Source organism: Miniopterus schreibersii, assembly GCF_964146895.1.
Source record: "Miniopterus schreibersii genome assembly, chromosome: 1".
Taxonomy (NCBI): domain Eukaryota; kingdom Metazoa; phylum Chordata; class Mammalia; order Chiroptera; family Miniopteridae; genus Miniopterus; species Miniopterus schreibersii.
In genome coordinates this window covers 179,200,414-179,227,716 of record NC_138101.1, presented here as the reverse complement: position 1 = coordinate 179,227,716, position 27,303 = coordinate 179,200,414, and the positions used below count along the sequence as shown (strand labels likewise).

Here is a 27,303-nt window from a genome sequence, read left to right as displayed (position 1 = left end):
TTATTCAATATTATTTTTCTTACGTCTGAAGAATTTTTTTTTCAACATTTCTCATAGTGTAGATCTGTTTGCAACAAATTCTCCCAGCTTTTGTTCTTGTGAAAAAGTATTTATTTTACCTTACTTTTTGAAGGCTATATTCAGTGGATATAGAATTCTAACTTTACTTGTATTTTTCTTTTAGCATTTTAAAGATTATGTTTTATTGACTTTTGGCTTGCCTAGTTTTTGAGAAGTCCGTTGTCATTCTTATCTTTACTCCTTGTATGTAATGTGTCCTTTCTTCGTCTGACTACTTTTAATATTTTTTCTTTATACCTGGTTTTGAGCAATGTGATTATGATATGATTTGTCATTGGTTCCTTTTGTGTTTATCCTGATTGGAGTTTGTTGAGCTTCTTAGATGTATTTGTTTATATTTTTCATGAGATTTGAGCCAGTTTCTTCAAGTATTTTTACTGTTTTCCTTTTTCTTCTCCTTCTCCTTCTGGAACTCCAGTAACATATATATTAAACCACTTGCTATTATTATTGCATATGTTACTATGTTGTTCTTTTAACTTTTTTTAATTGAATTTACTTCTTTATTACTTTTGAAATTGAATTTATTGAGGTGACATTGGTTAATAAAATCATACAGGTTTCAGGTGTACAGTTCTATAACATATCATCTGTATATTGTATTTTATGTTCATCACCCCAAATCAAGTCTCCTTCCATCACCATTTATCCCCCCTTCACCCTCTTCTACCTCCCCTACCCCCTTTCCCTCTGGTAGTCACCATACTATTGTCTGTGTCTATGTGGATTTTTTTTTTCTTTTTCTCTTTCTTTTTGCTTAATCCCTTCACCGTTTTCACTCAGCCCCACAACTCCCCTTCCTTCTGACAGCTGTCAGTCAGTTCTCTATCTATGAGTCTGTTTCTATTTTGTTTGTTAGCTTATTTTGTTCATTAGATTCCGCATATGAGGGATATCATATGGTGCTTGTCTTTCTCTGCCTGGCTTATTTTACTAATGCTCTCTAGGTCCATCCATGCTGTTGGAAAGGGTAAGATTTCCTTCTTTTTTATGGCTGAGTAGTACTCCATTGTGTAATTGTACCACAGCTTTTTTATGTAGTCATCTGCTGATGGACACTTGGGCTGCTTCCAAATCTTGGCTATTGTAAATAACACTGCAGTGAACATAGGGTTGCATTTTTTCTTCTGAATTAGTGTTTTGGGTTTCTTCAGATATATTCCCTGAAGTAGAATCACTGGGTTATAAGGCAGTTTCATTTGTAATTTTCTTTCTTTCTTTTTTTTTTTTTTTTTTTAATATATCTTCACAGATTTCAGGGAAAAGAAGGAAGAAGGGAGATGGAGAGAGAGAGGGAAACATCAATGATGAGAGAGTTGTCATTGTTCGGCTGCCTCTTGCATGCCCCCACTGGGGATCAGGCCCGCAACCTGGGCATGTGCCCTAACTGTGAATCGAACCACAATCTCCTGCGTCCTGGGTTGATACTCAACCACTGAGCCAAGCCCGGCCAGGCCATTTTCAATTTTTTGAAGCAACTCCATACTGCTTTCCACAGTGGCTGCACCAGTCTGCATTCCCACCAGGAGTGCGTGAGGGTACCCTTTCCTCTACATCCTTGCCAACACTTGTTGTTTGTTGGTTTTTTGATGATAGTTATTCTGACCGGTGTGAGGTGATATCTCATTGTGATTTTAATTTGCATTTCTCTGATGATTTGTGACCTGGAGCATCTTTTCATGTCTATTTGCCATCTCTGTGTCTTCTTTGGAGAAGTGTCTCTTCAGACCCTTTGCCCACTTTTTAATTGGATTGTTTGTTTTTTTGGTGTTGAGTTTTATAAGTTCTTTATAAATTTTGGGTATTAATCCCTTATCAGATGTATCATTGGTGAATATGTTCTCCCATTCAGTGGATGTCTTTTCATATTGTTGATTGTTTCCTTTGTTGTGCAAAAAACTTTTTAGTTTGACGTAGTCCCATTTGTTTATTTTTTTGTTTCCTTTGCCCAGAAAAAATATTGCCATAGGTTTTACTGCTTGTGTTTTTTTCTAGGATCCTTAAGGTTTCAAATGTAACATTTAAGTCTTTAATCCATTTTTAGTTCATTTTTGTGTATGGTGTAAGAAGGTGGTCTAGTTTCATTTTTTTGCACGTATCTGTCCAATTTTCCCAGCACCATTTATTTGTCTTTACCCCCTTGTATATTTTTACCTCCTTTGTCAAATATTAATTGACCATATAGGTGTGGGTTTATTTCTGGGCTCTCTGTTCTGTTGATCTGTATGCCTGTTTTTATGTCAATACCATGCTGTTTTGATTACTGTGGCCTTGTAGTATAGGTTAATGCCTGGTAGCATGATTCATCCAACTTTTTTCTTCTTTCTCAACATTGCTGTAGCTACTCAGGATATTTTGTGGTTCCATATAAATTTTTGGAATATTTGTTCTAGAACTGTGAAATACACCATTGATATCTTGATAGAAATTGCATTGAATCTATAGATTGCTCTGGGTAGTATGGACACTTTAATGATGCTAATTCTTCCTCTCCATGCTTCCACTTATTTGTATCTTCTTCAATTTCTTTTTTCAGTGTCTTATAATTTTCCTAGTACAGGTCTTTTACATCCTTGGTTAAATTTATTTCTTGGTATTTTTTTCTTTGGATGCAATTGTAAATGGGATTGTTTTCTTAGTTTCCCTTTCTGATAGTTCATTATTAAGGTATAAAAATGCAACCGATTTCTGGATATTTATTTTGTATCCTGATACTTTACCGAATTCATTTTTACTACGGTTTCTTAAAGTTTACTTACCTTTTCTGCTGTGGTGTTAAATCTGATGTTAATCACATTTGGTGTATTTTTCTTTTCAGAATGAGTTTTCAAGTGTATGTTTTATTTACTTTTTAAATCTTTCATTTTCATACATAGATCAGTGCAGCAGAAGACAGAGTCCAGAAATAAACTCGTGCATGTATGGTCAATTTATGAGAAAGGAGCTAAGAATATGCAATGGGGAAAGGATAGTCTCTTCAACAAGTGGTGATGGGAAAACTGGACAGCCACATGCAGAAAAATGAAGCCAAACTACTATCTCACGCCATACACAAAATCCACTCAAAATGGATTAAAGATGAAAAACAAATCTTCCATTTTTTCATTACGTTTGACTTTCTTTAATTATTTTCACCTAGTTGTAATAGTCTTTCAAACATCCTCATCTGCTAATTTCATCCTCTGTTATTTCTGGTTCTGTTTCTATTGAGCGGCTTTTCTCTTGACTATGGGTCATGTTTTCTTGCTTCTCAGCATGTTAATTAAAACAATTTTAAAATCTGTTTACTGATTTTAGAGATAGAGAGGAAAAGAGAGAGGGTGAGAGAGAGAAACATCACTTTGTTGTTCCGCTTATTTACGCATTCATTGGTTGATTCTTGTATGTGCCCTGACCTGGGATTGAACCCACAACCTGGCGTATCGGGTCAGCACTCTAACCAACTGAGCTACCCAGCCAGGACAGCATGTTAATAATTTTTAATTAGATTCTGGAGGCTGTGAATATTATGTCGTTGAATATCTGCGTTTTATTTTCATTCATTAACATGGTTAATGTTAAATTGTTGATCTTTGTTTTGGCAGGCAGTTAAGTAACTTGCAGGTGAGTTTGATTTCTTTAAGGCCCCTTTGTAAGCTTTTCTAGGGTGCTTCTGAAGTAGCATTCACTTCAGGGACAGTTCAACCCTATACATGAGGTATGTTCTAAGTGGATGTCAACTGAATTTCCAAGTGAATCATTGAGGATTTCCATTCTGGCTTGTCAGAACTTGAAGGTCTCCCTGCCTTGTGTGAGCTCTGAGAATTATTCAACATACAACTTCCTGTTTGTTTTTTTGTTGTTGACCAGCCTTGTAGAGTTTCACTCAACATATGCATGGCCTAGTACTTGGTAAAGACACATGTAGGTACCTGGAGCCCCTTTTTTCCGTCTAACTCCCTCCTTTCCAGAACTTTACCCTGTAATTTCTAGCAACCCAACCTCCCCAAACTTTGATTCCCATCTCATCAACTCAGTGAAGCTGCTGGGTTCTACTCGGGTCCTTCTTTCTGTGGTCATGATCCAGAAATTGCTTTTATACAGAAAGCTAGGCTGATCCTACAGCTACATGGTTTTAACTCAGCAGCATATTAAGTGGATTGTGTGCCGTGACAAAGTGGGATTTGTTCTAGGAATGCAAAGAAATTTAAGAAAATCAATCGATGTAATAAAACATATTAATAGAATGAAGAAAAAAAGCACATGATTATCTCAGCAGATACAGAAATAGTATTTGAGAAAATGTAACGCCTTTCCATGTTAAAAACAGTCAGCAAACTACTAATAGAAGGAAACTTCCTCAACATGATAAAGGCCATATACGAAGAATCTACAGCTAATGTACTCAATGATGTAGGAATGAAAGTTTTTCTTCTAAGATCAGGAACAAACAAGAATGTCTGCTTTCACCACTTTTGTTTAACATGGTATTGGAAGTTCTAGTCAGAATAGTTAGGCAAGAAAAATAAAATGCATTCAAATTGGAAAGGAAGAAGTGAAATTGTCTCTATTTGCAGAAGGCATGATCTTTATATGTAAAAAGCTAAAGAATCTACACCAAAACAAAAAAAGTACCAAAAAACCTGTTAGAATTAATAATAAATTCCGCAAAGTTGCAGGATGCAAAATCAAAACAAAATCAGTTAAGTTTTTATACATTAATAATGAACAATCTGGAAAGGAAATTAAGTAAGAAATTCCATTAACGATAGCATCAAAAAGAATAAAATACTTATACTGTAAGTAAGTTTAACCAAGGAGACAATAACTTATACTTTGAAAAGTACAAAATTTGGCTGAAAGAAATTAAAGACAAAAATAAGTGGAAATACATCTGACATTCATGGATTGGAAAATTAATAATGTTAAGGAAGCAGTACTATCCAAAGCAACCTGCAGGCTCAATGCAATCTCTGTCAAAATTTCATCAGCCTTTTTGCAGAAATAGAAAACCCCATCCTAAAATTCATGTGAAAACTCAAAGGACCTAATAGCCAGCACAATCTTGAAAAGAAAGAAAGTTTGAGGGCTCGCATCTTCCCGGACTTAAGCACATAGTTGTGCACCAGTGTTAAGGCAGCCGCATTATTCACAACAGCCAAAGTGTGAACACAGTCAAATGCACATTGACAGATGACTAGATAAACAAAATGTATATATGTACAATGGATTATTATTCAGTCTTTAAAAGGAATGAAATAATTCAGCTATGTGTTACAATAAGGATGAACCTGGGAGGCATTGTACAAAGGGAAATAAGCAAGACAAAAGAACAAAATAGTATGATTCCTCTTACATGAAGTATGTGGAATAGGCAAGCTTGACACAGAAAGTACTGTATAATAGAAGTTCTCGGGCTAGAGGAAGGAGGAGTGAGGAGTTATTCTTTAATGGGTACAGAGTTTTTATTTGGTATGATAAAAAAGTTCTGGATATGTATAGTGGTGATGGAGACACAACGTTATGAATGTACTTTATGCCACTGAATTAATGTCACACTTAAAAATGGTTAAAATGTTAAATTTTATGTTACATATATTTTACTACTAAACAAACAGCGAGTTGTGTGTCTAATACAGTTTGACTTAATGTTATGTTTATTTTATCACAAAATAAATAAATAGTGGGTTGCGTGTTCTGTAGAGTTGGATTGATGTCTAGGGGAAATTATAAGATTATCTTGGGATAGAAAAGGCCTACAGTTAAATAGGGGGGAAATAGGGTGTTTGTCAATCTGGTAGTCATAACTCAACAAGTGGCTATTATCATTTGTGTTAGTGGACTGTTTTGTTTCATTTTAATTATGCTCAAAGTTATTATTTGTGGAATAACAGATTACTAAACAATGGTCTACTTTTTAACTTTTAGATTTAATAGACAAGAATCTGAATGAAATGAAGGGTTTTCTTCCCTGGCCTGAAAGTAGGCAGTAGAGACCCCAACTAAGGTGATAGAACTCCAGAATGACCAATTCTTCCTCTGCAATGTACTACCCTTGGGAACTGTCCTACAACAATTGTCCTACCATTTCTTATTCACAGCCAGCCCAAAGACTTTTTTTGTAAAGCAGTTGTTCATATTTTCTACAAAGATACAGTATAGCAAAATGGTTTAAAACTTACATTTGGAACCAAACATCCTGGCTTAGTGTCTTTTCTTTGAGAAGAGCTAATTGACCTTTTGTAAAGTTATCTAATCTCTTTATGCCTCACCTTTTAAATTCATCTGTAAAATGTAATAATCACTTCATGTGAGAAGATTGAGGTAACGTATGTAAAGTACGCAGCAGAATACCTGGTACATATTTAATGCTCAATAAATATTAGGTGTTGCTGCTACTATTACTGCTGTTATTCATAAACACGCTCAAGGTCCAGACCTGGAAACGAGTCCACAAGAAGGCATTTCTTGTTTAACTTTCTAAGGCTTTTATTTTATTTATTTATTTTTAAAAAATATCTTTATTGATTTCAGAGAGAGGAAAGGAGAGGGAGAGAGAGAGATAGAAACATCAATGATGAGAGAGTTATTGATCGGCTGCAGCCTGCAACCCGGGCATGTGCCCTGACCGGGAATCAAACCCTGATCGCCTGGATCCTAGGGTGACGCTTAACCACTGAGCCACGCCTGGCCGGGCTCTAAGGCTTTGATACTAGGCACTCTTTCTCTCCCAGTCCTATGGAAAAGGGGATGTCATTCTTATGCCATATTTAGTTTTTTTGCGTTTGAGACTTCTAAATTTTGAGACTAAGCAACCCATTTTAATCTTGCTACTGTAAACCCAAATTAATTTCAGACTGAGGTAAAGAGTAAAGAGCATTTATATGAGCATAAGAAGCTGCAACCCAGGATACACGATTCAGGTAGCGACCTAGATTGTGCTCTGGGGAGAACAAAGAGAAGGATTCGTAAAGGCAAAAATCACAAAATGTAATTCTTTCATGCAAATGAAGGATTACTGGCTAGGTTTACCAGGCCTGGTTAGTTCTGATATGCAAATAAGGGAGGCAAAAACTACAAGAAAAGAGATAAAGTCCATATGTGTCTACAGAAGGGTTGTTCCAGGATATTGATGACTCAGCCTTGAGCTGAGTTTAGCAACAGATTTAGCAGCTTAATAGCAGCTCTGAGAACTGAGGCTCAAAGGTGCATAGGCTGCAAAGGCCCTACTTTCTTAATAGCCTCCTGACTCCATTTTAGTCCCTCGTCCCTCCCCCCCTCCCCACACACCATTATTAGTGCCTCCAGTTTAGATATGTGTTTCACACCACATTTTAAAATTTATTTTTTTTAAGCCTATTGAGTCTAGGTCTTTTTCTTTGACTTCTCCCCTTAATCCTATTTGGATCGTAGATTCTGAGAACTGAGTTAATTATATCCTTCAGCCCCATAAAGACATTGTCATCATCAGTACAAGCAAGATCCTTTTTTGGTTTCATTTTTACCCTTCATTTCTAACCTCATCCTGTATCCTTCCCTAATAGCTACTGACTCTAATGTGTCTCCACATGCCCTTAAATATGCATGCATTTTGGTAAGTAGGTAATACTGTTTTGTGTGCATGAGTTTTTAATTAATGAGAAGATATTGTGCTATTAATATCAACATCAAATTCTAAACCTCCATTATTTTATATATGATTATTCAATGCTTCTAACTTTTAACTATATTTTAGTTACCAGTTCCCCAAAGAATGGACACCTAGATTACAATCAGTTTTACACCATCACAAAACATCCTGCGATTAACATATTCTTACATCCCCCTTTATAGATAGGATGATCACATTGATCCAAACTGAGATGCTTGTGAAATTGAAGGGGAATATTTTGATTACAGGTGTGTATATCAGGACTACCAACAAACCAGGATATGTGGTCCACCCTGTTCATTGTTCTAGGACACAGCCAATAAATCAGCAGATATGCAGTGGGGTAGTCCTTCCCCTTTTGTTTCCAGCTGATATCTGTTGCAGTTGATTGGTGAATGTGTTGGACTTATTATTGCTTATTTTTAATACCATTCTTTCTAGATAGTAGTTATGAGGGAGAATGTCTGGGTCACAGGTTATAGACATACTTAAAAGTTTGAGTTCCAGTCCAGTCTTATCCTATTAATAGATAGATGGACTTTTTCATCTCTGTCTTCCCGTATTTCAGGTTTATTCACATTCGTACCGTGTAGTTATTCATCCTTTATCAGACTATCTGGTTTTGGGCTGTACCAGGTACTACTAATTTGCTAACAACTACTCTTAGTGCAGTTACTCAATATAGCAGCTCTGTAGTTTATAAGGATTTTTTCAGATTTGTTAAGGTAATTGGACCCTAACAATTACCTTTTGAGATAGAGAGGGCAGCATTTGTAATTGTTATGTTACAGAAAATGAAGCAGAGGATCAGAGGTATAATGACTTTTTTTAGTCCGCATATCTGTTAAGTTACGGAGTTGAATTTGTGAGCAGGTCTTCTGATTTTCATTTGCTTCTGCAAAATCTGAAAGGGACAGGGAAAAGGGTCAATTTCTGTTTGTGGTTAAAGCAAGGGCTGTCCAGTTTAGCTTTATGTCTTTCTCAGAACATAACACAGTGCCTGACACATGGCAAATCATCAGTGCTTTTTTTATTTATTGCTTGATTTTTGAGAGAGAGAGACACACACACACTGATTGGTTGTTCCACTTATTTATGCATTCATTGGTTGATTCTTGTATGTGCCGGCCCTGACTGGAGATCAAATCCATAACCTTGGCTTATCTGAATGCTCTAACCAACTGAGCTACCTGGCCAGGGCCAATCACCAGTAATTTTTAATGAACAAATGAACTGGGGATTATGCAGATATCCATAGGGCCCAGATTTGAATTGGTAATGTTGCTGCTACTCAGTGCTTTGGTGATTTCTGTTTATTGCGGCAATGCAAGTGAGTCCAGTTCTGTAAATGTTCTGGCCGAAGAAAGGGATTTCACATCAATCAGTCTAGGAATTCTCATGTTAAGTGGTGTGGTTCATTTACATCCGAAACAGCAGTAGGTTGTAAACATGCCTGTATAATGTGATTTCTGGAGGGAGTAGACTGTACTTGTTTGTTTATAGAAAATTTCAGTAAGATTTCTTCTGCTCTTCTTGTTTAGACACTGTCCTGTAAGTTTAGATAACCAGAAGCAAAGTCCCTCCTCTTTCTTACTACTGTATTGCATTCATCTGCTTAACACATGCTTCCTACCCAAGATTCTCAGAGGCAGCTGTAGTGCTTACTGAGGATGCTGGATTTCATTGAAAGATTTTTCTCCAAATAGTTTGTTCTAGTATTGAGAATGGCTGGTTGGCCTGAGCCACCTACCTCAAACCTGCCACAGTTTTGAAATCATTTCAAAGCCTTCCATAAGGTAGTCTCCACCTACCTTTCCACCTTATCTCAAATAACCACTCACCATCCCTTTTCCAATCCCGGCCACCCACTATAATACAAATTAAGAGTGTTCTAAGAGAAACCATATAGTAACTTACATTTTTTATACCCTACCCTTCAAGGAAGTTGAAGTGGTCGTCTTCCAGAAGTAGTTCTATCATGTATCGTAAATCCTTCTTTTCATTCTCTAGCCACAGATATTCTGTGCACAACTTATGCTATTTAAGTGAAATATTTCCTGCGGCTTCTCTCTTCAGCCATGCATTTTCTTAAATAACAGATTAATTTTCTAGTGCTTATATTAATATTATGAGCTTTACGTGCAAGTTCTCATCCCACCAATGAGGAGAACTTTTAGAAAGCCCACTTATGTCTCTCTAAGTATCTGCTTTCTATTGAAACCAGTAGTAGGCTAGTGATTATGGCTAGTCCTTCCAATTGTGCTACCAGATTTTTGATTTTTAATTGTTTCCAAACTATCTCCTTTCTCTTTGCACTGTGCTTTGACTTATACAGTACCTGACATAAAGAAAACCCTAGGGAAGTTCTGTTTTTTTCTTTTCTTTTTAATGCATAGGTAAAATCCCTTTATAACAATGGTTTTCATAAACTGAAATCCTTCCCACAACTTAGTGGTTGGTCCATTGAAATAGTACTTTGGTAGTCAGTTTTCTTCTTCTTCTTTTATTTTATTACGTTAAAAACACTTAAATGATACCTACTCTCTGAACAGATTTTTAAGTGTAAAATACACTATTGTTATCTGTAGGCACAATGTTGTACATCATATATCTAGAACTTACTGTTGTGTAACTGAAATTTTATGCCCGTGCCTGTTTAATATAGTCACTCTTAGAAGCGAAGGATAGAATGGTGGTCACCAGGGGCTGGAGCAAAGGGGAAATGGGCGTTGCTAATCATTGAGTAGTCAGGCTTCTTCTGCACATAAAACTTAGCATTCATTGTCCCCAAGTATATGGTTGTTTGCACTTGAGGTAGAAAAGGAAAAAAGAGTGAATTTGGTGATTTAGTTTATCATGAAGCATCACTTACTTTTCTAATTCTAGGTTTCCTGCCAACACTTACACTACTGCCCCCTCAACTTAAAATAGAAAAAATAAATGAGACTACCAAGACCATTTCTTCCAAAACACCGCCATACCCAAAGTCTCCCAAAGGTTGGGAGAAGTATGGAAGGGAAAGTTTGGTTAGGAATCTCTCTTCCACTAAATTAGGAATTTTATTTGCTAATTAGTTAAAAGCGGAGCTGCTTCTCATGAACACAGCTAACCCTGTTACATTAAGGAAAGACAAGAATTGGGTTCACTGAATGCCATCAACAGAATCAGAATCACATCTTAAAATAATCACCATTATTCTGTCACTGAGTTAGCACAGATCTTTATTTATATTCAACAAACCATGTTGGTCACTGTGTTCGTATTTTTAGTTCTACCTGATCTGAGTGGGCAACTCTAGATTCTCCTAGCCTCTGTTGGTGATAACTCTTCGCTGACCTTGCCCATGAGTGTTCACCAGCTACATCAGTCTGCCTCACCAGCCTCCCCTCTCTACTAGGCCTTTCCTCTCTCTTTCTCTTCTTCTCTAATCCCTTTCTTTTTCTTCACCCCTGTCTCCTTTACAACTCCTTCATGATTTTCTCTGGGCTGGGCTTCAACATCGTCGGTGGGACAGATCAGCAGTATGTCTCCAACGACAGTGGCATCTACGTCAGCCGCATCAAAGAGAATGGGGCTGCGGCCCTGGATGGGCGGCTCCAGGAGGGTGATAAGATCCTCTCGGTGAGAACTGGCTTCGGCCTCCTTCAGTGTCCCTTGCTCCCTAGACCCTGCTTCCTACTCCTAGCGCCTTCCTTGGTAAGATTCCTGCCTGCCTTTTTGGATCAGGAAATATCCAATTTGTAGAGTTCAGTGGGAGGGACCTTGATCAGTGATCTTTTCCAGCCCTGCCCTAGAATATGGAGTATATTAACTCGCTTGATAGACAAAGCAAAATTAAGTCCAGAGTGTGAAGTTACTTACCCAAGTTCAAAAACATGAAACAGGGTTGAGGGACTGGTGGGTGGGGGGAGGAACTTAAAATCCACAATTTTTGTTGTTCTTCCGTTATACTTTATCACTTCCTCTTTGTAGAATAAAAGATTAATGTCTCCCTTTACACCAGAAGCAGCAAAAAAAGAATGTAGGAATTGTGTTCATTTTAGACTCAGAGCCCTTTTTCTACCCATTATTAATATAAAAAATTGGAATGCAGTCTGATTTGGATATCTGTCCACTGTGCTCCCATTTCATTCTGCTAATGCCTCGGGTAAGACCCTTACTATATGGTAACCATTAATTTTATTGTTTTCTGGAAGTTCCTAAGGCAGGGACCACATCTTTTTTTAACCTTTTACATTCTAGCACAGTGTTTAATATGTATTTAACAAATAAAGCAAGTTAGTAAATTCAGGCAAGCCCAAGCAAGGTTGGCTGATGAGAATATAAATAAAACATCATGGATGGTAATATCCCACTGTAGTCCTTCTCACTGATCATTTTCCCTCTTTTTAGTCCATTAAGCTTCTGGACCCCATTTATTAATCTGTTGAGATAGAGACAATGATAGTGTAACCTACCCTTTATCTCAAAGGATATTGAGAAGTTAAGAAGCAGATTTCCTATAGCTCCAAGGAGGCAGACATTCTAAAGACATGAAATCAACTTGAGTGGTACATGAAGGAAAACTTGACAGGGGTTAAAATAAAGGTGTAGCATGTAGTTAGAAACTATACAGTCCCATATTTTGACACAAGAGGGACTTGAAAAGTATAAGGGTTAAGAAAGCCATCTTATTTGGAAAGCTTTGGTTAAAGGTATATTATTGAAAAATGAGAACGGTTGGAAGTTTTTCAGCACCATAGACTAAGCAGTATGCTGAGAACTTTAAACTTATTTAATATTGTAGTAACCTTATGAGTTAGGTACAATTATTATGCCTATTTTGCAGCTAAGAAAGCTGAGGCTTGGTAAGGTCAAGCAGCTTGCCCAGGGTCACACAAGTAGTAAGTGCAGAGAGGCTAAAACTTAGGCCTGTAAAAGATTTTATTGATTTTAGAGAGAGGAAGGGAGAGGGAGAGAGAGGAAGGGAGAGGGAGAGAGAGATAGAAACATCGATGAGAGAGAGACATTGGTCATCTGCCTCCTGCACACCTCTTACTGGGGATCGAGCCAGCACCCCGAGCGTGGACCCGGACCTGGTATCAAACTGGTGGCCTCCTGGTGTGTGGGACGGTGCTCGACCGCTGAGCCACAGCAGCCAGGAGGAGCCTGTACTCTTAACCAGCTACTATACTGCCTCCTAACAGGTCAATGGGAAGCTAGGATTAGTTATCCTAAACAGAAAGTTGCGTGGTGAGTTAATAGTAGATTTTATGTAAAAACGGTTTTATATAAAAATGGAAATTAGTCTTTCTATAAAGGGTAGAATTGGATAAGGAAGAAAGGACTTAAACTTCAGTGTGAGAGAATTTGTTGGACAGCAGCCGAGATGAAGAGCCATCGCCCCACAGAGAAATTATCACAAAGCCACTCTAGTTGTTAAAAAGGGTAGGACATGAATGTCGAGGAGAGAAGTAGATGTCTAAATAACTTAGTTCGCTTGACTTTAAAATTTATAGGAAAGAGGATTTCACTTTATCAAAATACAAGATATTATGAAGATCTATACAAGGTATTAAGTATTACAAATATACATAAAACACATTACAAAGAATGATTCCAGTTTATGTTCTGTCCAATAAGGAAAAGACATGTGAAAGAAGGGAGAGGAAAATGCAAGTTAGATATGGAGAGAGATAAAGAAGACAGAGAAAGAGGAAACGGTGGAGCATATATAGATAGAAAACGCCAGCATATCCTCTCCATTCTATCCAGATCTATAGCCGTTGACTCCAGTTTCCCTTCCAAGAGTTTGCTCCAAAATTACTCTTTCTAGATCCCATTCCTTAAGAAAGAGTGACTCTCTTGTCTCACCATCCTGTTCCCTCTTTATCCTTGAGTGAACTAGTTAGCCATTAATTATTAAACAATTAACATCTATGCTTTAGCTCACTTTATCCCTTTGACGTACTTGAGTACTTTTTATTGGCTTTGGAGTCTCTATAAAATGATGCCAAGTTATTTATTAGCCTATATTCCCATTCTTTTTGTTGTTGTTGTTAATCCTCACTCGAGGATATTTTTTCCATTGATTTTTAGGGAGGGAGGCAGAGGGAGGGAAACATCAATGTGAAAGAGACACCTTGATTGGTTGCCTCCTGCATACGCCTTGGCCAGGATGGGGGATTGAACCCACAACCCAGGTATGTGCCCTTGACTGGGAATCGAGCCACACGCCCTTTGGTGCATGGGCCAACACTCTAACTACTGAGCCACACCTGCCAGGGCCCCATTTAGTCTTTATGGACTTTCCTATTCTCCTCACATGGGTCCCTGTTGTAAAATATGCCCTAATTCTTTCTTTTAACTTTTGCTAGATAATCAAACTAAGAGTATGCCCCTTCCTCAGCACACAATCGTTTTGGATAACTAATAGAAGTATCATTACATTATCTAGATTTCTTGTGAGTTATTATTGACCATTAATTGAATCTTTGCATTTCTCCCCAAATCCCAATGTTTTGTCTTCATTTCAAGTTCTAAAATTAAATAACTGCATATTTTATTATGCAGTTTTCCCTTTCTCATCAAAAGTGAAGTTTAATTTTTTGTGATCACTGTGGATGGTTTAAACTGAAAAGAAAGAAAAAAATTTAATAAATGTAAATGATATTTAAGATTTAGGCCCTATTACATCTGATAACCATGAAACAAAAAAACAGATATTACCAATAGAAGAACAGACCTGGGTTGAGATGAGGGCAAGAGATTCCTTATCCAAAGTTCATTTGTGTGTGTGTGTGTGTGTGTGTGTGTGTGTGTGTGTGTGTGTGTGTGTGTGATGGCAAGGATGGTTTAATATTTGTATAGGTTACCAGGGACTCTGGGGGAAATTTACTTTTGTGGGGAAAAGAAAAGTCAGCTGTATAGGTTTCTCATTTTTCCCATGTGTCTGCCTAAATGAAGAGAGGTGGGTAGTCAAGAATAGTGAGTCGTCAGTGAACTATACATTTTTATAAAGCTTAGGGTGATATAGCTAGTTATTGTACTGCACAGATGAGTGTATCATTTTGACCACACCCCTTAGATAACAATGGCACAGATCAGGCCGTTAGTCAGCTGCATTTCATATTCTGTTCAAATGCACTTATTAATTTGGTGGATGAAAGAGTTGAGTAGTCATCAACATTTATCAACTATTGTACTTGATGGCCTGCAGAGCACTGTGCCAGGTGCTATGGAAAATCAAAGAAAATAAAAGACTTGTTTCTGCCCTCAGCTTAGAAATCAATAGGAAAGACCCACCAGAAATCCTCATCCAATCAGCTGCAGAGACATTGAAATATACAGAATCCTTTAGACAAAGTACCTCTAAGGAAGAGTCTTTGTCTTGTCATCTCTGTACCTCCAGCATGTAGGCCTGAGGCTGACACAGAGTAAGTATCTAGTAAGTTACTTGCTCTGTGAATAAATTATAGCATGATTGACATTTTGGGTTGGGCCTGATTAATTGGAACAGGATAATATTTTTCCTTCAATTTTGATGGAAAAAGAGACATCCCCCCTCCCCAAAGTTGCAGTTCATTTCAGGATCTTGGTAAAAAATTAAAATATCCAGAGTATAATCTGAGGTCAGTGCTTATTAAATTGAGCCCATTTTTTCCTCTACGTCTTACACATCTCCATTTATATTATCCTATAGTTAATAGAGTTCTTGTAACTAACATCCTGAGATAATGCTAGATTATCCTGAGGCAATTCAAAATGATTAATCGTCAAAGAAAACTAATTTTAACTCAGTTTATTCATTTCCTAAGGCAGGAAATAGGAAACTCGTTTTTAAAGACTGCTAACAACCATAGTTAAAGCAAAACATTTGTGTTTTCCCATCAGAGCACCTAGAGTACCACCATCCCAATTTGCCGAACATTTAGTAAAATTTTCTAGCATATTGCAAATCTGCCATATCTCAGGTTCAGTAAAAAACTTACTATGCCATGAGTTACGGAAGCTGAAGTAGTAAGTTTAGGAGTGTTCTAAGATTTCTCAGTTGAGTAGCTCTTGGTACTAGAAGTGAGGTCCCAGACTATCTGGCCGTCACCCAGAAGTCTGTTACCAATGCAGAGTCCCAGGAACCTTCCTAGACCTGCGTTATAACAAGATCCCTGGGTGAGTGTGAATAAAGTGTGAGAAGCACTGCTCTAGGCAAATATCTTTCAAGCCTTTTAAATTATTACCTATAATAGGAAATACACGTGTGCCTATGGGGGCACAAACACACACACAATTAAAGCAAAGTTTAACAAAATAATAATTCTATATGTGATGATTTCTGATATGTTGTGTTTTCTTCTCATTTCACTTTTTAAAAATTAAATACTGGATTGCCTTCACTGTCTTCTGTAATAGGTCAACAGACCATATATTGTTTTAAAAATCACTACTGCAGTAAATGGAAAATCATTGATGAAATCTGTGGATGCATAGAATATGTATTAAATAGGGTAAATAGAGTGGGTATGGCAACCAGTGAGAAGACTATTTCAGGCATTTTAGGTTAGAGCTAACTCAAACTTCAGGATCACCTGGAGGGCTTTTTTAAAGCACAGAATACTAGGATAGGGCCTAATAATTTTCACGTGAAGCAAGTTCTCCAGTTACTGCTAATGCTGCGGACTCTGGGACCACACTGAGACCCTCTGGTCTGTATTAGTAAAGATGGTGATAAAGAAAGTGGATATCACATATGTTTAGGGGTAAAGCTTACAGAACTTGGTGGTTAATCAGTATGAGCTGGAATCTGTAAAAACACGTAGAGGAGGTAAATATTAGAAAGCAAATTTGTCTTTGTAGTAGAGATGACATTGTCAAGAAAGAAAGAATCATAATTTGTTTTATGGGGTTGCTTTACCTTGGGCAAAGGATGAGAAATGGTTCTTTAAAAAAAGAATCCCCTTTGCATTTCTAAAAGACCTCTTGTTTGGGGTTTTATTTATTTATTTATTTATTTATTTATTTATTTTTAAGCAATTAGAGTAAAAGTCCTCTTATATTAGAATACCGTTAGGCTTAACTAGGAGGGTCAAAAGACATAATTAGTATAATGTGCCCATGCCCTGTATAGCACCTTCTTTTGCCTGATGTCACCAATATCTTTCTTCCTGTTAGCAGAAGGAGGCTCAGCAGAGGACCAAGTTTACATACACACTGAGTCATTGGTGGGTAAAGCTTCTAATAGGGCCCAGGTTTTTCAGCTTTGTGTCATACTGAGAATATGTCAGTCAGACTTTGTGTAGTTATGGCTTTTTCAGGGTGTACTCTGCAACCAAGCCTCAGGAAATCACGTGACACTTATGCTCAAGTGTTATTCAACACTATTCATATATTATAGGGATTATAATGATGAGTTGAGATAGGAGCTCTCCAAGTTATTTACAGTAGAATGTAAAGTGATTATGATATAAGGCAGAGTCTGGTTTGAGCTTTAAGATGGTTATATAGTACAGAGAGTCAAGGGAGCATATCAGTCACATCTAGAACAACCTTGTCAGTGAAGTGGCAGTTAACTAAATTGCTTTTCTAATGCTACTTCAATATATTCAAATGAATAAAAATATTAATATACGATCACATTATATTTTTATACAACTCTAAATTTTTTCAATGTGTTATGTACAGGCGTGTCCCAAAAGAATGTCTACTCACTTTAACAGCTGATAGCTCAATTTTGAAAATGAAATGTATTTTAATAAACACTGCCTTTATAATTATTCAAAGTGTGTGTATACATTTTTGGGGGAACACCCTATATTAGATACAAATGAAACTGCAGAATCAAGAAAAATTCAATTTACAGCATTAACGTGATGGATGGTTCCATACTAATGAGATAAAATCCCTGCTTACAGTGTAAATTTCTATAGTTGAGCGTTTTAAAGTGAGGGTTTTGAGGCCAGGCAGCTTGAGTTTGAATCCTGATTTTGTTGCTCCCATTGTATATGCCCCTGCACAAGTTGTATAGCCTCTCTAGTTTTATCAATAAAATGGGGCTCCTAGCTTATGGGACTGTTGTGAAGACTGAATAAATTCGTACACGTAAAATGAATGGACAGCTCCAGAGATGATGATAAATATGCAGTGGTTCCTGGCGATTATTACTGACTACTGTGGCAAAGATTATTTTGAACTCAGTATATATTTTTAAATCCTCATCTGAGGATATGTTTTTATTGATTTTTTTTTTTTTTAGAGAGAGAGGGAGAAAGAGAGAGAGAAACATCGATGTGGGAGAGAAACTTTGATCAGTTGCCTCCAATATGCACCCTGACTGGGGATCAAACCTGCAACCTAGGTATGTAGGACAACACTCCAGCCAACAGCCACCCGGCCAGGGTTGAACTCAGTATTCTTGCCGTTGAATGTCATATAGTTCTCTCACTTGCATTCATATTACTATGAAACTTGTCTCTGATATTGAGCTATGACATATCTGGCACTTTGTTAACAGAACTGCATCATTAACTTATTTGTCTATCTCTGAGAGAAAGTAAATACATACCTATTTCTTTAAATGAGAAATACAGTTATCATATGGGCTAAATTAGGTAAGTGAGTATTCTCACTGCAGCAATCTCACACCTATTCTCTCCCCAGGAATTAACTTAAAAATCAAGTCATTGAGAATGACTCAATTCAGAAAACTTGAAGTTCTTTCCCTATGGCATATCTACAAAAAAAAAAAAAAAAAAATGGGTGTGGCTCAGCGCTTGAGCATCGACCTAGGATCCAGGAGATCTTGGTTCGATTCCTGGTCAGGGCACATGCCCAGGTTTCGGCTCAATCCCCAGTGGGGGACGTGCAGGAGGCAACCAATCAATGACTCTCTCTCATCGTTGATGTTTCTATCTCTCTCTCCCTCTCTCTTCTTCTCTCTGAAATCAATAAAGATGTATATTTTTTTAAAAGATCCTTTCCCTGCCTATTAATTTTTATTTTTTAAAAAATGATGTGATCAGAACATGGTTTGGTAGCATGAAATCAAAGTCCATCAATTTAGAAAATCTTGTATTCATTTCTATACTATGGGTACCAGGTCTGATTTTATTTAAGATCAATCTTGGAAGATAAATAGAATTGTTTTAAAGGAAAGGGTATTCAGATGGTGGATATAGCTTAAGCACAGGTATGAAAGTAAGAATATATGTTTTTTGTCTCGGGGTCAATAAGTTATGTGATTTAGCTAAAGCAAAGGATATGTGAAAGGGAGTAATGAGAGGTTAAATTAGGAAGGTAGATTCCAGCCATTTCCTGGAGGACTTTGCATATCAGAATGAGAAATCAGGCATGTACTCTTCCCTCCCGTGTTCCTACTTCTGCTTTTGTTTTTGAGCCATAAAGTGGTATAAACAGAATTGTGCTTTAGAAAGATTGGTCTGGAGACATAGTGTTTGAATAGGGTGGTATGGGGGAGTACCCAGAGAAAAGTAAATCAGAAAGAAGATTACAATAGTTCAACTAAAAGTATCCACAGCCTAAAGAGAGAGGTAATAGAAAGAAAATAATAGCATGTGAGGAATGTCATTATGTTAGACTACAGGATTTTGCAATATATTATATGTGAATATTGACAGAATGGGGAGAGTTTAAAACTATTATCAAAATTTTAGCCTGAAGGGATGGTAGTGGCAATAAGAAGGAAGTTGGGATAGTCTGGTTTTGTGGAAAGTAATAAAGAGGCCTTGGAAGTGTTGAATTGGGGCCTAGCAGAATATCGAAGTACAGGTACCCAACAGGAAATTAGGTAAATCTGGAAGTAGAAGTAGGGATACAAATTTGGGGGTTGTCTTGAAGATTACAGTTGACCTTGTGAAAGATCACATGGGAGAAAAAGTAAGATGACAAGAGACAGCTGACACAGGAATATTAAGAGGGAAGGAAGAGGAAAGGAATTAGGAAGGGAATAGTGAAGAACCAAGAGAGCCAAGTATTCATAACCGACAGGGGAGAGCTGCAGAATGGGGAGGTGGTCTGGAGCCTGCAAAGGGGGCTGTAGGATTTGATTATTGGAATTCACTGCATAACGTTGAAGCCCAAGGCTTATGCCAAGTGGTGACTAATGTGGAGTAGAAGTAATTAGTAGTAGTAGGAACTATTAATTTGGGAAGGCCAAACTGTTGGTAGATGAATTCACCAAGGATATTGGCAGGAGATAGAGTGGAAGGACTACGACAAACCCCTAGGAGAAGGAACACTGTCAAGGAAGACAGAGGGTTCAAAAAGTCAATGACTTGGGCTTCCACTGAGCAGAGAAGAGTCGGTGAGTCAAAGTGGAGGAGTAGTGCAGAAAGAATGATAAAATGCAGGGCACTTTCAGCTTCCTTCCGGTGTTTAAAAACCCTAATCCTAGCTTCTACACTTACTATGTCTTTGGGTAAATTACCTAACCTTGCTAAGCTTCAGTTTCTTCATCTGTGAAAACAAGATAAAAATAGTGTCTGCCTGATAGGATTATTGTGAGAATTAAATTAGATAATTCATAATGTAAAGCATGTAGCACAGAGCCTGCCGAGTAAACATGTTAGATAGATGTTTTTGCTGCTGCTGCTGTTGGTGACGTTGACATGTGTAACGGATAGGTAGTTCTTGCATAAAGTGGGCTGTGCTGTGTCACTGAGTGCAGCATAGGATAGATAGCACTGTAGCCAGTGTCACTCCTGACACTAAAAAGTATTAATACCAGTGGTTCTTCACATCTCTCACCTCTAAGTGGTAAGACTGACCTACCCAGAAGCATGTTTGTATTATCACAGAAACATGTTTTTTGGTAAACTTGAGGAGGATAGGAGTGTTAATGGGATCAAGGGAAATTGTTCACAATAGAACAAGACCAACAGAATGGGCCAGTAGATTTGTACCACACCAAAATAAATTGTGGGAGAGTTTCATATAATTATATTTCTGGAGTTGAAGGTGGCAATACCAGGGATTAGAAATAAACCTGGAAGACCATGCTAGCTGTAGAAAGCTAGGCCGATGCTTATGGAAAACATACAAATACAGCAAAAAGAATTCCAGGTGTCCAAATGAGACAGGCCATAAGAGCTAAGATGAAAGGGAGACTACCTTTTTTTTTTTTTAAGTTAAGTGATCTTCACATGGCCCATGGAACTTCAATTTTAGGAAAACATAGCTTTGAAAACAGTTATGCTGAGTTCTAAGGGACTTTACCCATTCTCCTAACCCTTGGAATTTGCTCTTGTAGGAGTTTGTTTTTTAAATGTTTGGTCACACGAAAGTAAATCTTTGACTTCAGAGAGTTTACATTCTACCACTTACTACTTTTTCTTGCTGTTTTCCACAGGTAAATGGCCAAGACCTAAAGAACCTGCTGCACCAGGATGCTGTAAACCTCTTTCGTAACGCAGGCTATGCCGTGTCCCTGAGAGTGCAGCACAGGGTAGGTGTCGTGTAGGTGTCGTGTTATTTGCTGCTAGGAACCTGGCACCAGGCTTTTGTACCTTTCTTGTGAATAAACCCTGTGATGTACTCTTCAGTGGTGTGTTTGGCTTTTTTTCCTTTCGCTCCCATTCTTTTTTTTCTTGTTAATCCTTACCCGAGGATATTTTTTCCAATGCTTTTCAGAGAGAGAGTGGGAGGGAGGGAGGGAGGGGGGAGAGAGGGACATCGATTGGTTGTCTCCCACACGCACTCCGACTGGGGGCAGGGAGCGAACCCACAGCCCAGGTATGTGCCCTTGAACCCTCTACCCTTCGGTGTGCAGGCCGACACTAACCACTGGGACACACAGGCCAGGGCCACTCCCGCTCTTTTGAACAGCTTGTGTGGCAAGGGTCTTCTGGAACTCTGCTTATCATCAAAGGAAATTCATCACAGTATCTTTTGCAACCCAGGTCCTAGCTTCAAGGTAATGTACCTTAAAGATAAAACTTGACAACCAAATTGAAATAAATGGGGAAAAAATACAACCACAATCAGTTTTTCAGTAGAGAAGGAAAACATATGTCTGCCATTGAACATTCTTGTTTATAAAACTCTAAGTACAAAGATGGTGGGCTTCCTCATACCTAGTCACTGTGTGCTTTTCCCTTTCACCTCCACGAACCATTTACTTATCAGTTTGGTGACGCTCCTGACCAAAGCCCTGATGCTCAAAGGTGAGCTCCAGGAGAACGGAAAATGGAATTCAGGATTCAGTCAAGGCAGCACCTATCCCTGTATCCACTTCTTAGGTCAGGTGTCTTATAATTTGAATGATGGAAAGAGAAGCCTATAGACATAATTCCTCCCATAGCAAGGATTTTGGGGGCATTTGCAACACAGGTTCAAGGTGTCTTTAAAGTTCTTTTCTCTTAACTTGATGCCTGGATGTGATTTCTTTTTACTGACTTACCTCTGAATCTGTTTACCTCCATTCCATACAGATTTCACCTTTGTCCGTGTCCAGTGTTACACAATAGGGGATGAAGGACACAACCGCATCTTAGAAGGGAGTGGGTGCCTTTTGAGAATTGTAAAGTATTTCCAAATAATGGCATTACACCGATGTGCAACTTACGGTTAGATAACAGATCATTTAAATAACATCGCTCAGATCTGCTCTTATTGTACTCTAATGACTGATAATCTTTCTAAGTAAACGTTCTAGGAAGATGGACGTCCCCCCTCATCCCGCCCAATAATTTTCAGGTTTCTTATAGGATCGATGGACTTCATTTCATATCTTCATTTCCTGATATGATACACGTAGAACTTGGTGGAAGCAGTACAAAAGCAGAAAGGTGTTATCTGATTTACCTTCAGGGTTCCGTTAGGTCAGTAGCACAGCAAAGTCAGATGCCTCCCCATAAGACTTACTTTGTTTCCAACAAATTGGTGACATTGATGTATCAAGTAAGAACAAACGGAGAGGACACCCTCTGCTAGGTAGTGCCTGGATTTGCAGCTTTGGGTAGTCTAGAGACTGTAGACCCAAGTAATGTGTCAACCCAGATATTTCAGTTGTTGTAAACACACATTGGTCACTAGAGTTAACATTTCTCTTTCCCTTCCAGTTACAGGTGCAAAATGGGCCTATAGGACATCGAGGTGAAGGGGAGCCGAGTGGTATTCCCATACCTATGGTGCTGGTGCCATTGTTTGCCCTCGCCATGGTAGCAGCCTGGGCCTTCATGAGATACCGGCAACAACTTTGAAAAGCTTGCTTTCTCCCAGTGCTCCTGATGAGGAGAACATTTCTTCCTTTCTCTCATCCTCCCTGCCATTCTCCCATATCTTTCCCTCACTTTGCATAGCTCACACATGATTTAAAGAGACTGCTTCCCAGCCTAGAACCTTGCTGTTCAAAATCTCCAAGTCCTCGTTTTCTAATGGGAGAGGAAAGGCATTGTTTGAAGGAAAGCTGAAGAAAAGACTTGCTTAGAACAAATGAGGAGTTGGACATTTTACTAGGACCGCCAGTAGAAGTTCAGCTACAGCCAAAGAGGGAAAAGTCCAGTCTTCCCGTCACCATGGTGATACCTATTTTCTTAGCTGGCATGCTGCAAAGGCCAGCGGTGTGATATAAGAGGAAGAGAGGATTTTTCTTTTTAATGATCTTCCTTGGGAAGTTTTTGTGGTCTTTATTTACTTTCTGACAACATACTTGGGTGCCTGTATCAAACAAAACATAATGAGGAGACCATTTTTACTTTTTAAAAAACAAATATATATCTACACATGTATACACATATATGCATAAATGATAGTATAACAGTGATGCCTTATGGAGAGGTAAAGAGGTAGAAAGCTGCCCTGGTTTCTAGGTTCCTGATGTAAGGGATGATCTTAATTGAGGGAGTGAGAGAGAGCCTGACAGGATGCCCAATCTGAGTCATTAAAAAAAAAAAAACACACAAAAAACTAAAGCAACTAATTTAAAATCTTAGAATTCTTATTTCTTCTCATAATAATTAAGGTGAAATTGAGGCAAAATTCCATAATCCAGCTTTGCGCATGTCAATCTGTTCGAAAACCTTTGAGATTTAAAGATAAATCTTGCCAATCTCTGGTCTGCCCTAGTGACTTTTTTGATACCTTACAGTCCTGTGAAAGTATCAGCTGGAATGATTGTGGTCAGAGCACTAGTGATGGGGCAAACCAACCCAAAGAAAAAACTCTAAAAAGAAAGAAGATAGTGCCTCCAAGGTGGTGCCCGAGCGCTCAGGCTATCAGCCAGTCTTTCCGGTTTCTAGTAACAGGCAAATCTTAGCGAAGGAACTGCTCCTGGGCAGCATGGGCATGAAACCAGCCGTGCTTCTGATTCAGTTCAGTTTAGAGGGTTTGGATTGCTAGTTGTTGTTTTTTTAAAAAAAAGTTCTTAACACTGGGCTTTTAATGAATGAACAATTTTGTGGGGAAGGGAAGAAAAGGTTTGTTTGTTTAGGTGGGAGGGAAGCTCCGTAGGGAAACCTTGAGGGAAGGATGCGGAGGAATGGATGCTGGGGAATACTAAGGCTAATAAGAAGGTAGGGACATCCTGGTTATGTGCTGCTGAAGGGTGGTTTTAAAGCACTCAGGAGAGCTGGCCCAAGGCTAATTTCCTGGCTTCAAGAAAATCATTTCCATAGTCCAAATATACCGGCTAGACCATCGGCCTTATGCATACAATCTTGACAACAAGAGTATGAGGACTTTCCCTCGGATGATCAGTTGTGTCTGTTTTTTAGCTCAGATGATCTAGCAGGTATTTTACAAATGTTGATTGTACATCAGCTTTGTTAATACACTTTTACAGAGTAGTAAAATACATATAGCCTCCATCCTAAAGGGATTTTTGGTTCCAGTTTGGAAGAGAACACCTATACACATAAAACGTAATTGGCCTCATAGTCAGGGCAGTGTAAGTTGGTGTCAGATTTATATTGCAGACAACAAAAGGGAAGAGTTACTGAGAATTGAGACACTTGAGAGAGTTCCATGGAGGAAGGGGACAACTTAAGGACCCTTTAGGAGCTCACAGTCTAGTTAGGAGAATTTGTAAGTAGATGAGAAATTAAAAGTATATATATCATCAGGTTAAATAACAGTTGAAAACACTAATAAAAGAAATAGTACTGTTCACAACACGTAGCAAAAAAAGATATGCAGACAGCCATCACTTTTTTTTTTTTTTTTAAAGGTATTCAGAAAAAGAAAGCTGGCACATAATGACATGAGGCCAGAGTGGAAAGGGAAGGCTTTTAAAAATAAAAATCCCAGTAAGACCTCGCCTCTGGGTCAGCTATTCCTATAGGGAGAAAATGGCTTTAAACAATGCTGGTGTGACTCGTGCCTTTAAACCTGAACTGTTCACTTAGACAACTGCATTTGTACGTTCCACAGAGAAACACAGTATTTTAGTTCTCGCCTCAACTGCCCCACTGTGGAGGCAGCCTCTTGGGCTCTCCTTGTATCTGGAGGTATGTGCAGCCACTTCTGCAGTGGGCCTACTTGCCTCCCAGGATGCACCTCAGGGTTTGGACATTAACTCTTGAGAAGACCTGGGACATACATACCAAAGGAAGCAAAATGGCAAGCAAGAAGAAAAGCTATTTTTAGTTTTTTATTGGTTTGTGTAAATAAAGAGAACACCTATCCCATCACTGTTAGAAGTTTTGCTTCGGTTAATAATAGGGATTCTGATGCACTTTAATAATTTTGGTTTTCTCTGGATTTAAATAGCATCTAAGGGTCAATAACATTTTAGGCAGGTGTGCTATATTTTTATTTCTGATTCTCTAGAAGACTACATTATCATAGATAAGATGTCAGAGTCTATTGTAAGTCATTTTAAAAAGTCTATGCTCTTTATAAATTGAATCTAATATTCCTGTCACTTTATAGAGTGTATCTAATTATTCCCACCACCTAAATTACTGTGTTCAAAGTTTAAAAAAAAAAAAGTATTTTTAAGACCATGTACTTAGGACACTTTTCTATAGTTAGCCAGTATACATATAACCCTAATAAGACATTGTTTGCGTCAGTCGTCTGTTTCCTTTTCCTGCCAAGTTTTATCTGTGCTAATTGATTTAATTAATCATACCATCTAGCCATGTATAGTGGAACAGGGAAATTAATATTTGTTACTGCATCCTGTGCCAGTTATTGTACTATAAACCCTGGTTGGTAGCACTATTTGTTCATGCCTCACAACTCTGAGATCTAAGTATTGTTATAAAGACACCGTAGAAAAGAGGACAAGATTACTCCTTCGGATTACATACGTGGAAATAACAGAATCAGGATTTAAACTCAGGGCCACAGGTGCGCCAGCAATGACATTTCCTCACTGGCAGTGCTTCTCAAAGTGAGGTCTCTGGTCAAAAGCATCAGCATCACCTGGAAACTTGCTTTTAGAAAAGCAAATTCTTGGGCTTTATCCCAGACCTACTGACTCAGAAACTGAGTAGGGTACCCAGCAATCTGTGTTTTAACAAGCTCTCCAGGGGATTCTGTGCACACTATAGTTTGAGAGTCCCTGGGGCAGAACAAAGGTGGAAAAGGGCCGAAGACTCCAGTTTGCAGTCTACAAAGCTGAAGGAGATAAAAAGTCCTGAAGCTGGAGAGGAGCCATGAGAGCCAAGCATCCTTGGAAGTCACAGGAGGAGGGCATTTAAGAAGGAGATACTGTTGTCAAATGCTATAGGAAGTTTAGTACCAGTTGGGGCATTTGTACTACTTTACAAAGTGGGACCTTGTGCAAGCCTCTTAATCTTTCTGAGCCTCAATGTGCTCACCTGCAAAATGAATATGCACTCATGCTCTTTCAAACTTTATAAAGTTTTTGAGTGAATCAAATTAGATATTAGATGTCAATTATGGAATCATACAAAGATTCATGAAGTAACTAATCTTTTCATACCATAAGCCATTAGATCTGGCCATAGTTCTAAAGCCTGACCTCAGTGCTAAAGTCCTCAAGATTGGTGATTTTGATAACTCTCATGTATCTGCATGAGTTAAGTGATGGTAGAGCAGATACTGGAGGATAATGTACCTAGAGATCAAGAACATAACCAGTCCTGAGGGACTGGATTGCGTGGTGGAGATGCCTTGTTTCCTGCATGTAAATTTTTATATCTTCCCACTTGGAAGTGTGACAGTTATAATGGCTGAGTAAACATTTTGATTGTTTATTACATTGGAAATGCACAGATGGGATTTGAGTCATATTTCAGAGAAGATAGTAGAGGCCATACTGATGAGCTATTTTGTGTGTGGGGTTTTTTTTGTTTTTTGAGAACTGTAAAAAAACGATGACAAATGTGACTCTGATTTAACAGATAAAGAAACTGAGGTAGCCTGGCAGGTGTGGCTCAGGAGTTGAGCATCGACCTAGGATCCAGGAGATCGAGGTTTGATTCCCGGTCAGGGCACATGCCCGGGTTTCAGGCTCGATCTTCAGTGGGGGGTGTGCAGGAGGCAACTGATCAATGACTCTCAACATTGATGTTTCTACCTCTCTGTTCCTCTCTCTGAAATCAATAAAAATATATTTAAAAAAAGAAACTGATGTATACAAGTAGTGATACTTCAGGTGGGCACTAAACATAGACAATAGAGTTTCCCACCTA

At 38.2% G+C, this 27,303-nt stretch overlaps 1 protein-coding gene across 1 annotated transcript in view; it reads left to right on the top strand.

Annotated features, from left to right (window-relative positions):
• The window catches only part of LOC308549164 (synaptojanin-2-binding protein-like), a 35,599-nt gene extending 10,268 nt beyond the window's left edge, over positions 1-25,331 (top strand). The window contains exons 2-4 of the mRNA XM_081121536.1: positions 11,226-11,332; positions 21,051-21,146; positions 22,762-25,331. Of these exons, the coding sequence (XP_080977662.1) occupies positions 11,226-11,332; positions 21,051-21,146; positions 22,762-22,902 (344 nt within the window). The 3' untranslated portion in view covers positions 22,903-25,331. The remainder of the gene's footprint in view (positions 1-11,225; positions 11,333-21,050; positions 21,147-22,761) is intronic.
• Positions 25,332-27,303: the final 1,972 nt, after the last annotated feature.